At 42.7% G+C, this 12666-nt stretch overlaps 1 protein-coding gene across 2 annotated transcripts in view; it reads right to left on the bottom strand.

The window, feature by feature from the left end:
* Positions 1–368: 368 nt before the first annotated feature.
* Positions 369–12666, bottom strand: part of man1a2 (mannosidase, alpha, class 1A, member 2) — a 121123-nt gene continuing 108825 nt past the window's right edge. For both annotated transcript variants that reach the window (XM_053439603.1, XM_053439604.1), the window contains exon 14: positions 369–3874. In XM_053439603.1, coding sequence (XP_053295578.1) covers positions 3739–3874 — 136 coding nt within the window. In that variant the 3' untranslated portion in view covers positions 369–3738. The remainder of the gene's footprint in view (positions 3875–12666) is intronic.

Genomic DNA, 12666 nt, shown 5'->3' with positions numbered 1-12666 from the left:
GGTTTCAAAGGCTGCAAGATGCATCTCAAGGCGACAACAGCAGGTAGCTCAGCATTAGTTTAGCATAAGATAACATGAGGCCCAGAGAGCAGATCCCAAACCCAGATGTTTCCTTGTTCCTTGGCTCATTTACACCTCTCATGACCTTGCATATATATAGTTTATATATAATAGTGTATCTGCAGATGCTGAATCAAACTCTTATTAAACAGAATTTAATGATCAAGAAACACGACATCAAGCTGAGGCTTCAGGTGCTGTCATTAGTTGTGCAGACATTTTGTCGTTGGACCTGATGGTGGCGCTGGATGAAGATTGAGAAACCTGGAGATTCGCAAAGCATCAGATGATCAAGCAAAACACTCGGATCAATTTTCATAACATCTTTATTGACTTTGTGTCTCAGTTTTAAACGTATTTACAGATACTTTAACTTGATTTTTTTTAGTTCAGTAAAAATACAAATACAGAACACTCAATTTTCAAAAGCGACGTCGCTCCCTGCGACTCGTTGGCCGCCCATGGGTTCCTCCTTGGGCTGCCTCCTTTTGGGAAGAAAGGAGGTGATGATGTCGGCGTGATGTCAGAGACCATGTGGGGGGAGAGAGAGGCTGAGAACCAAAACTGAAACGCTACTGACGACTGGAGATCAGATGAAAGAGGAAGATGGAGGTGATGTTGGATGAATGATGAGGGAGAGAAATGAAGAACTGGGCAGCAAAGAATCATGAGCGTACATTTGAGAAAAAACCCAACTGCAGAAGCCTTTTGCGTCACATTATTGATTTTAAACAGAAGAAAAAAGGAAGATTGATAAAACATTATCTCACACTCTAGGTCAAAGCCAAGTTAACAAGATAATAAGTGATCAGACCGTGATACAAAAACTGGCTTAAAAGTTGGTTACTGCTGCAGACGTTTTCACATATCAGGTCCTAAATCTTTCTGATCACAGCTGACAACGATTAAACATGTTCCTGATAACGTCTTGTGCTTCGGATTTTTACTTTTACTTTAGTATTCTATGACTTTTCAATATTACATCGTGTTATCATGATAATCTGTATCCTTCTCGGCTGTCGGATGTTCCGATGGTCTCCTGCAGCTATAATCTGTTTTGTGAGCACAGTGGGATTTGTTGGTTCGTGGTGCTGGATCACACAGATCGTCTTTATCACCAAAGAAACAGCTGCACACAGGGTGAATGTCAGAAAATTCCATTTCGGTCGAAAAAGGGAGTGTCTGGGTTTCTTAATACAATTTCTGGGGAGTGATCATTTGATACTTTGAACTGTCATCTTGTTTTTTTTTTTTCTCGTCTGCTGTCCCCATTAATTGGGCTCTGACAACATTTTGATTCCATGTGCACGCCAGATGGCAATCTGTGCAAATAAAAACAATGACAGGAATTTTATATCACAACACATCATATAAACACAATGTAAATAAAGAGCACAGTGTCACCCAAGGAGTCACAAATGCAAATAAGGCTCGAGAAGGAAACCAGATATAAACCTTCTTGGTTCAGCGCATTTTGGAAACGAGATTCATGTCAAACAATCTGGTGACGAACTTATAGAAAATAACACATTTTTAACACACCGTCATTCTCTCTGTTGCGGACACACACAAATACACACGTTCATAGCACAAGTGTACTGAGCCCATCATTAAGCTGACTGTATTATGATAACATTAGTAATATATAATTCTTCATAATGGTATAAAATCATGGTAAAACCCAAAGCCTGTGTTTAAAGAGGGACGACATGACGGTTCCCAAAAGTGAAACCCCCCAAAAAAATCTGTATTTGCCTCTGGTGGCTGATAATAACTCATCCATGTGAGCATTAGTATTTGTTATTTGCTACAAAAAAAAAACAATCAGCTGAGACTGACCTGTGATTGGTCGAGTGCATGTAACGTTAAAGGAGAAAGATGGCGGAGCCCAAGTCTGGGATATATTAGCTTCATTGTACAGAGGGTGGAAGTGGAGACGTGTCGTCCATGTTTATTTACAGTCTACGCCAGAAACTACACGTTTCCCTCCGACCACAGTTTCTTTATAGTTTTAATGTTCTAGATGTTTTTGATGATATGATTCATTTAGTTGTTGGACAATGTGATGAACGGGGTCAGATCCCGGAGCAGGTTCACAGGTGAATGTTTCTCTGAAAATGAAAAAAAGTTTTTCCCACATTTGATTTAAAATCTATTCAAAATTATTTCACTGATATGAGATACGGTTTCATTCTTTGCCAGACTTTCCAGAAGAATGTGTGAAACCCTGAGACTAAAGTCCTGAAAGTTCTAAATCTTCTTCTGGTGGAGGAGTGACGCCGGGATTAAGACGAAGGAAACGAGAGAAGAGAAAATGGATTGTGATTTTTAAGAGCACAGAGGGTTAATGAAGCCTTCAGTTTTGGTGGCAGAGCAGTGATACAAGGTCGAAAGGAGTAAATTGTGGAATTGGCCATCTTCGTTTATTCAGCTCTTCCAGTGCTACACCTCCACCCCCCTCTTCCTAGACAAAGTGCACAAACTTTTGATTTACAGCACACACACACACACACACACACACACACACACACACACACACACACACACACACACACACACACACACACACACACACACACACACACACACACACACACACACACACACACACACACACACACACACACACACACACTCCTATGGAAGCATGTTTGGGTTCAAGCCTTGAATGGTGTGAAAATGATGAGATGTGATTTATGACAAGGTGGGAAAGAAGCAGACAGGAGAGATGAGAGAGGTGTTGAAATAAGAGATGGTTTGATAAGAAAAATGAGAGAGATGAAAAAAAAAGCAGCATCCAATCGAGTAGCAGCAGAATGGTTTGGGGTTGATGTGTCCAACTGGAGGAGAAAGTGGGAAGGTGTTGAGAAGTGGTGAAGATGCAGGGAGGCCTGCTGCTGTTTCTGGTCTGCTTTGCTGAAAATACAAGGATCTGAGGAGGTGGGGAGATTTGCCACAACCCACTCTGACACCAAGGATGTGACGAGCTGCTGACAGTTCCAGGTCAAAGTTCATCTGATAACCATCACACGGGGAGTGGGTCGGGTCAGGAGAAACGGAGGGCTTTGATTCAACCCTGTGTCCCCATTCAGGATTTTTCCACCCCCCCAAAAAATATATCACACTTTATTAACAGACCCTGTAAAGACCTCGAGTCTGTCTGTGTGGAGAAAATGACACCTCCATTAGGCCCAGTGTCAAAGTGACTGCATTGTCCTTCACAAAACCCCACAGAGCACTCGCAGTGCCTCCAGTCTGTGCAGGAGCAAAGTTTGGTCAAATAAAACACAAAAAACGTCAAGTCAAGCCACCAGCTTTGGAGCTCGGTCCTTCAGAGAAAAGAGTTTGTTCAAGCCGAACTTGAAGCTGAGCAGCGCACCCACCGTCCTGAGCAGAGAAGACAGAGCGATGGAGAGAAAAAGTCAAAGATTTAAAGACAGAAGAAGAGAACCTCTCTTCTCCTGTGGGAGAACCTCAGAACCTCTCTTCTGTGCTGGAGGCTCTCGTTCCGTCTCCTGTCGATGTCTGCAGTCCGAACTCAGTTGAGAGTCTGTACATCAGAATGTAAGTTTGTTCAGTGTTTGTGGGTGGTTTTTTTTGTTTTTGTTTTTTTGGGGCAGGTGGGCAGACATGTGGCGCACCCTGGTGCTGTTGGCGGAGGGAGAAAGGTCTGTCCATCTACCGCTGAGCCGGCTCGCTGCCGGGCAGCGTGATGTTGCCCAGGTGGAGAACAGGAAGCGGGTGAGCCTCCGTGTTGAAGACCCAGCTTTCCAGCGGCATCAGGTCGTCGCTGGAGAACAACAGGTACAGGTACCTGTGGGTTAGGGTGTGGGGGGGAGGGGGGGGATGGTGCGAAACAAACAGAGGAAATGGGGGTGAAGATGGGAGGTAAGGGGAGAGGAAGGACAGAATACATAGTTATAGGTTATAGGGACAGCAAAGTCAAAATCCACAGGTTTGTAAACATGTCTGACTCTGATACATCTCCACTGATGTGTGATTGACAGTTAGGTCTCATCAGTGTTGACTTTTTGACTCATCGGGCTCTTTGAAGTGAAACAGGAACATTGGCTGATTTATCAACGTAAAATTCCAGAGAAGTTTTTCAAGTTATTAAAAATAATATTTGAATTACTCAACTGTGAAAAGTAAACAGTATCTGGTTAACACCTAGTGTTCTGGGCTCATACTGGTGACATATAATTGTTTAAGGTTGTGGGAAAATACTCACAATTTTCTAAATGAGTAGTTCATAGATCTTGATGAAAATAATTCATTGTATTATGGAAGAAGCTTTGCAGAGTACATAGACATAAAGAAACACATTTCTAAATCAAGTTTTCCATCATACAAATCTGCAATTAAATCCACTTGTTAGGTGCATTTATGTGCACAGACTTCAGGAAGTTTTGAATAAAATAAACAAATTTCACAAAGCAAAAGAAACTGTGCATTTGATGAATAATCCTAACACAGCAGAGGAGCAGACGTTCCGCTACTACATCTTTGTACAGCTCCAATCAGGAGCCTGTTTGACACAGACGTCTTGATGTGACGACGACAGCGACACAGTCAAATGTCATCGTCTCAAAGAGTAAGCAGCCAGTGTGGCCTGTGACCTTTAAAGACTGATTGAAATGACCGTTCTGTGTCATTTGATTACTTGTGGGAGTTAATATCAGAAACGTTAAAGTTAAAAGTGAAGAACTGAGCAGCCGGGTAAAGAGGATTGTTCTCTGTTTGATGAATTTCTTTGACCCGTCACAATGTCGGACTCACAGTATAAACTCTGTTCACTTCTGGTAATTCAGGTCCGTTACAGTATTAATGGGAGAAGATTCAAAGAGCTACCAGCAGGGGAGGGCAGAGAGCCACATTCGGCTTTAATTCTCCCTCTGGCTTGAGGCCTGTTAATCTGCCTTTCTCTCCCTTCTCCATCAGGGATGATGATGATGACGCACCACAGAGAAATAAGAGCTGGCCTTTGCATCAGTCATCCTTTTAAACATTTTGTGGCTGCGTACAGAGCAAAGGTCTCTAATGGAAAGGAACAACAACAGAGGCCAGCGAGTTAACCTGTAATTCCCCTTTGACAACACTCTCACAACATTCGAACACAGATGGAACAAGTAAGTGATCTATGGTCAAGTGGTTCTATATGTAACCGGAAAAAAGGTCTCACCACAAAGATAACGTTTCTAAAAGTTCCGTAAAGTTTTAGATACATGTTAATATGATTAGAAACAGTTTTCACAAAACTATTTAGTATGAATTGATCATATCTGTGAGTATCTTTACTGTAGTAACAGTATCCAGGACAATTTAATTAGTTAGTTAATTAGTTAAACTAATTATTATAGTTAATTATTATAAACTAAATCCAGTGCAAGGCTGTTTTCATACCGGAAAGTCTGAGCCAAGCTTCATGTTTGTTTACATCTGACGTGTTTGTTTTTCGTTTCAAATTGTAATCACAGGGGCACATTAAAGTTTGTTGTACTACATATGTACTAGGCGTGGTTGATAAATAGATTATACTCGATGTATCGCGGCTTGTTTGCGTGAGATGTATTAAATGACTATATCGCAACCATCGAGTACAAATTGTCACGCATCAGCATAAAATCTTTCTGGAGTTTCTCTTCTCATGCCCCTCTCACAGCAGACAGCTCACACCCCTGCCCATCCAGAAAACTCTTGTGCACGCATGTGTGTTTGTGTTTCAGGAGAGGAGGCAAGAGACTCAGAGAGCATGAGAGAGAGCGAAAGAAAGTGAAGAGTCTCTGTCTCTGAAGAGGTCAGAGATGGTTATTGACAGTTTGTTTACATTCTTTTAAAACTTTTAACCAGACAAATCAGTTTACAAATGAAGAACTTGAGCGGCGTTCACTCCAGCGCGAGTTGACACTTGTGTGTGTGTGTGTGTGTGTGTGTGTGTGTGTGTGTGTGTGTGTGTGTGTGTGTGTGTGTGTGTGTGTGTGTGTTTGTTTGTGTGTCTGCTCGGACAAGTGAAGCAGGTAATTGACTTTGTCGAGGAACAGTTGAAACAAACAATGAAAATACAGAGCTTCCTCTATGATCCACAGCTGCTCAATGATCAGGAGGTTGGTTTGTCCCGAGCTGGGGTTTTTGTGTCCTCCACTCTGCCGCTGACCTGCTCTCACTTTGACTTCTACACTTATCACAAGTTATTAGGACCTGATCAGTACATGAAGTTTACTTAGAGTTTGTCTGAATCGCTCCCACTCCTGTGATGTGAGACTTATTGATCAGTGAGGTTTTCACATTCAAAGCCTTTGTGGTTTGGACACAATGCTATTTTTAAATTTACCATTTTTTTTTTTTTTTTTTTCTTCATTGTTTTTATTGCAGTTTTTTTGTTTCCATTCAACAAACAAGCAATGTCTACAGAACTAGACACAAACACAAAACAAACACAAAACAAACATGACAGCTCCTACATGAAGGATGAACATATGGCATGATACAAGAGGTGGTGAATCTCACAGTACACGAATGTCGTTCAAGTCCACAGCAGTCCTTTTAATAGGGTGGAGGAAAGGTCTGGACCGATATAGTCCAAAAATGGGCGCCACACTCTGTAGAACTGATCTACACTGTGATGTATGACGTTGGTAAGATATTCTAAAGGGATCAGTTCAAAAATTATTTTGCGCCAACCACAGACAGAAGGGACCTTGTCACTGATCCACTGCAAAAGAATATTTTTCCTAGCTGCAAACGTCAAAATATTATACAATCTTTTGTTGACTGCTGTTTTCAAACAGTCACTTGGAAGACCTAGGATCAGGGATACGGGGTCCATTCCTATATTAATATGAAAAATTCTCTCTATTTCCCTAATAACTTCAACCCAATAACTTTGAAGTTTATGACAAGACCAGAAACAATGAGTTAAAGTTCCCACATGAGTTTTACACTTGAGACACAGAGGGGAGAGAGAGCGGTTGAAGAAATGCCTGCGGTGAGGGGAAATATGTAATCTGTGTAAAATCTTAAGTTGTATTTCTCTTGTCCGAGTGCAAATTGAAATCTTTTTTGCAAGAGACCAAATGGTATCCCACTTGTCTTCATCTATGGTCACAGACAACTCCCTCTCCCACACACCAGTAGTGGAAAAACCATTAAGCACATGGTAAAATGAGCTCAGAGACACTTTCAATTGTTGATGAAACAGAATCCTCTAAACAGCAGATATTTCAGGGTGATCAATAAGGGTTGTGCTATGAGTGATATAATGCCGTATTTGCAAAAAGCGAAAGAAATCTTGTTTGGACAATTTGTATTTGTTAGTAAGCTGTTCAAATGACATACAGTGCCTTGCATAAGTATTCACCCCCCTTGGACTTTTTCCCATTATGTACTGTTACTAACTGGAATTCAAATAGACTTAAATAAACTTTTTCCCGTTTGATCAACAAAACATGCATAGTACTTTGGAGGTGCAAAATAAATTTTATTGTGACACAAACAATAATGAGAACAAAAAAGTTGACATCTGTTGGGTGCATAAGTATTCACCCCCCTGTGTCAATACTTGGTAGAACCCCCTTTCGCTGCAATTACAGCTGCAAGTCTTTTGGGGTATGTCTCTACCAGCTTTGCACATCTAGAGATGGAAAGGTTTGTCCATTCTTCTTGGCAAAAAAGATGAAGCTCAGTCAGATTGGATGGAGACCGTCTGTGAACCGCAATCTTCAAGTCTTGCCATAGATTCTCTATTGGATTGAGGTCTGGGCTTTGACTGGGCCATTTTAAGACATTAACATTCTTTAATCCAAACCATTCCTTTGCAGCTCTGGCTGTATGTTTAGGGTCATTGTCCTGCTGGAAGATGAACCTCCGCCCCAGTCTCAAGTCTTTTGCAGACTGCATCAGATTTTCTTCAAGGATTTCCCTGTATTTGGCTCCATCCATCTTTCCCTCTATTCTGACCAGTTTCCCTGTACCTGCTGAAGAGAAGCATCCCCACAGCATGATGCTACCACCACCATGTTTCACTGTTGGGATGGTGTGCTCAGGGTGATGGGCAGTGTTGGGTTTTCGCCACACATAGCGTTTTGCATTGAGGCCAAAAAGTTCAATTTTGGTCTCATCTGACCAGAGCACCTTCTTCCACATGTTTGCTGTGTCTCCCACATGGCTTCTGGCAAACTCCCAACGGGATTTTTTATGGATCCCTTTCAACAATGGCTTTCTTCTTGCCACTCTTCCATAAAGGCCAGATTTGTGGAGTAGACGACTAATAGTTGTCCTGTGGACAGATTCTCCCACCTCAGCTGTGGATCTCTGCAACTCCTCCAGAGTAACCATGGGCCTCCTGGTTGCTTCTCTGATTAATTTTCTCCTTGTCCGACTCTTCAGTTTGGGTGGACGGCCTCCTCTTGGTAGGTTTGCGGTTGTGCCATATTCTTTCCATTTTCTTATGATGGATTTTATGGTGCTCAGAGAGATGTTCAAAGCTCTGGATATTTTTTTATAACCTAACCCTGCTTCATATTTCTCCACAACTTTATCCCTGACCTGTTTGGTGAGCTCCTTGGTCTTCATGATGCTGTTTGTTCAGTAATGATCTCCAACAAACTCTGAGTCCGTCACAGAACAGGTGTATTTATACTGAGATTAAATTGCAGACAGGTGGACCCTATTTACTAATTATGTGACTTGCAAATGTGACTTGTGAATGCAATTGGTCGCACCAGATCTTTGTTAGGGGTTTCACAGTAAAGGGGGTGAATACATATGCACTCAACACTTTTCAGATTTTTATTTGTAAATAATTGTGAAATCCATGTAATATTTCCCCCCACTTCCAAATGATGCACTATTTTGTGTTGGTCCATTACATAAACTCACGATGAAATAAATTTTAATCTGTGGTTATACCATGACAAAATGTAGAAAAGTCCAAAGGGGGTGAATACTTATGCAAGGCACTGTAAGCGTATCATCTGACAATAGGTCACTGAGGGAATTAATATTCTTATTAGACCATTGTTGAAAACCAGGGTCCGAAGAACCTGGGGGAAAAGCAGGATTATTAATTACTGGGGTGAAAATGGATGTTATATTTGATCTTCCCTCAAGACGGTGGACAAGCCGCCATGCTTTTAGAGTGCTGATTGTTACAGGGTTTGCACAGAAAGCTTTGATTTCTTTAAAAGTATTAAAAAATAATAGATCACTTAGTCTGCACTGAGATAATGCTGTCTCAATATCCAACCAGATTGAAGTTTTACCCTTAACCCAGTCGTTTACAAATCTTAAATGGGCACAAAGTTGGTAAATTTTTATATTAGGTAAGTCCAGGCCACCCATTGAGCTTGGTAGATGTAATACTGCCATCTTAAGTCTGGGTCTACGCTTGTTCCAGATAAAAGAGCTGAGCCACCCATTTATATCCTTCAACACCCTTTTAGAGAACAAAACAGGAATCATTTGGATAGGAAACAATAACCTAGGCAGCACATTCATTTTGACCAGGGCAATGCGTCCTAGCCAGGAAACAGGAAGTGGCATCCATCGCTGTAGGTCCTGCTTAATTTGACAAAATAAGGGTGCAAAGTTGGCTTTATATAATTGATCAAAGGATAGTGTAATGAAGATTCCTAAGTATTCAAACCCATTGGGAGACCATTTGAAAGGAAATGAAGGTACAGTAGTTGGTATTGTTGAAAGGGTACCAAGGGGCATAGCCTCTGATTTAGCCAGGTTGATCTTATAAAAATAATCAATCCTGGTTTGACACTTATGTGGGGCGGAGAAAAATGTATATTGTTTGTCAGAGGGGTGGGTGCATCTCCAAGCATCAATAAGTCCAAACTCCTCACATAGAGCATGGAGCGTGTTGGCCTGAGGAGAGGGGGGCACGTTACTATGTGGAAATTTGTCAATAAGCGGATTTAATATTAAATTAAAATCACAGCCAACAATAACAGTGGAATTAGAAAGGAATGGAGCTAAGTCCAAAACCATTTTGGTAAGGAAGGTGACTGGGTGGGCAGATGGAAAGTACACGTTCATCATTACAATATTCTGACCCTGCAAAATTCCTTTGATTATCACATAGCGACCATTAACATCCCTAACACAGTCAGATACTATAAAAGGTAGGTTTTTCCTAATCAACACTGCTACTCCCCTACTTCTTGTTGTAAAGGATGAGAAAAATACTTGTCCGAATGGCCCTTGTTGCAACTTTAAATGCTCTGTGTCATCAAGATGCGTCTCCTGTAACATAGCAACATCTATATCATCCTTCTTTAGACATGTAATTATTTTTCTCCGCTTAATAGGGCTGTGGACACCCCATACATTCCAGGTACATATTCGCAGCTTATTCATTATTGGTATTATTCATGTATCATACAAAGCATATTGAGCCAAGAGACCCACCAAACACCGGGTAAGAGAAAAATAAGCAAAGAAAGAAAGAAAGAACAAAGAGCTGTACAACAAAACATTCAAAAATAGAAATTTGGCAACGACCCTACTAAACATGTAGGGAAAAACCGTCCTTCTCCTGCCTGCGGCTGAGAGCCGACAGGTACGACATGCGCTTGACACGCGCCTACTCATAGACATAAACACACTACTGTCCGCCAAGAACACGGCGAAGTAGAACATTTCACCTGGTTGATTACAAGCAGTAGGAAAGGAAAGGGGCAAAGTCACACACGCCTGAATTTGGCAGATACTCACTCAGACACAGTCCAGACGCAATGTTAAAGAAAGGGATATTCCGGTGGTTACAGAGATTTACGGAAGCGTTTCCACGTTTCTCACCACACCGTTGACAGACAGCCTCAGCGTGGCGGGGTATAGAAGGGCATAATCCACGTTCTTCCTCCTTAAGCCTGAAACATGCTTCTGCGACTGCGTCTGCGTCTTTTCACGCCGCTGTGGCGCAAGACTCGTTGTCATTCATGCTTCCCCAACCGTTGCGCGTCTTACAAAGCAATTCCGCGCCAGAACACTAGGCGGAGTAATGCTTTTTGTCGAAGACGACCTGAGAGACGCCTTCTTTCTTCTTCGTCGATTGTTTATTTACATAGCTACTGCGGCTCCTTGTAGCCTATTTCAGGCGGACAAATACGCCAGTCAGTGAGGGGTTATACAAGTGGACATACTTTCGGATCTCTTCTGCCAAACGCTCTTCTATTTGGTCCATATTCATTCTTCTAAATCTCCCGTTGTTTCTGCCTGTATTATGGGGCATGAAACCGGAAATGCAGCTCCAGAAGGGATGTAGAGCAGACCAATCACAGCCTTGCGGGCTGAGTGAGCTTGCGGAGCTTTGCCGTAAATTTTAGAAAAGTGGGCCGACGCCCGTCAGCACGTAAGAAGGGATACATAAGCACGTAAGGGACCCGGAAGGGCTCTTGCGCTTACGGGCCCTTCACCTCGTCAAAAGCCTTGCGTTTCCTGGCCACCGCCGCCGAGTAATCATTGAAGAAGGAAACTCTGATCCGGTCCGCTGGCTGGTCCGCACCAAGGCGCCGGGCTGGTTTGACCTGGCTGGTTTGACCACCACTCGTTGTTTATCAGCGAAGTTGTGAAGTTTCATGATGATGGGTCTGGAGCGCTGGTTAGTGCCCGGCCTCGGTGCTAGGGAGCGGTGCGCGCGGTCCAACTTGATCTTCCCGGATTTAGTTGTGAGATTGAGATCCATGAAAGTGACCTTTCCTTCCCTCCCTCCCTCAGCCGAAGGGAGGGAGGGAGGGAGATGCAACCTCCGTCTGGGCTGCCCCAACCAGACGGAGGTTGCATCTATGTGATCTGCCATGTCGGTTATTTGTTTCTCGAGTTTTGTCACTTTACATTACATGTCATTTAGCTGACGCTTTTATCCAAAGCGACTTACATTTTTAGAACACTCAGCATTTATGAGGGGCCATTTAGGGGTTCAGTATCTTGCCAAGGACACTTAGGCATGCAGACGAGATAGAGTGGGATTCAAACCGGCAACCTTCTTGTTGCAGAGGACCCGCTCTATCCCCTAGGCCACGCTCTCCCACTCCCACTTTAGCCTGCAACACGTCCATTGTGTCTTCCACGCCGGAGATCCGTGTCTCGGCATCACCGACCCGCGTTGCCAAAGCCTGGATCTGAGATGTTTGTTCGCTTATAGCAGCGAGCACAGTGTTAACTTTAACATCCAATGACTTTGTAATGTTGTCAGTTATCTTACTCAAAGCCAGAAGAATACTTGGGTTAACAGCGCTCCCGGGCTCCTCGACCTCGGCAACCACCTCGTTAGCATCTTCGGGTTCATCCGCAGCAGGCTCCATAGCGTCGCTAGCATGCTCTTCAGAAGCAGTATTTTTCTTGGGTTTGGACCGAGGCATTCTCAGAAAATATTCATCCAGGCTCATAATAGACCTACTCCTACGCTCGCTTATAACGTTTCACCAGGTGAACATGTATTTTAGACGGATATTTCAGTGAACCTCACCGGAGCTCAACAGGCAGGTGTTCACACTACGACGCCATCTTGCCAACCCCCCAAATTTACCATTTTTAACTTGATCAAACAGAAAAAAGTACACTTACATGGTTTTGAAATATCTTTCTCAAAAATTCTTG

Source organism: Pleuronectes platessa, chromosome 14 (assembly GCF_947347685.1).
Source record: "Pleuronectes platessa chromosome 14, fPlePla1.1, whole genome shotgun sequence".
Classification (NCBI taxonomy): Eukaryota; Metazoa; Chordata; class Actinopteri; order Pleuronectiformes; family Pleuronectidae; genus Pleuronectes; species Pleuronectes platessa.
Note: the sequence above shows the minus strand (reverse complement) of the source record. Positions and strands in the feature narration are given on the sequence as shown.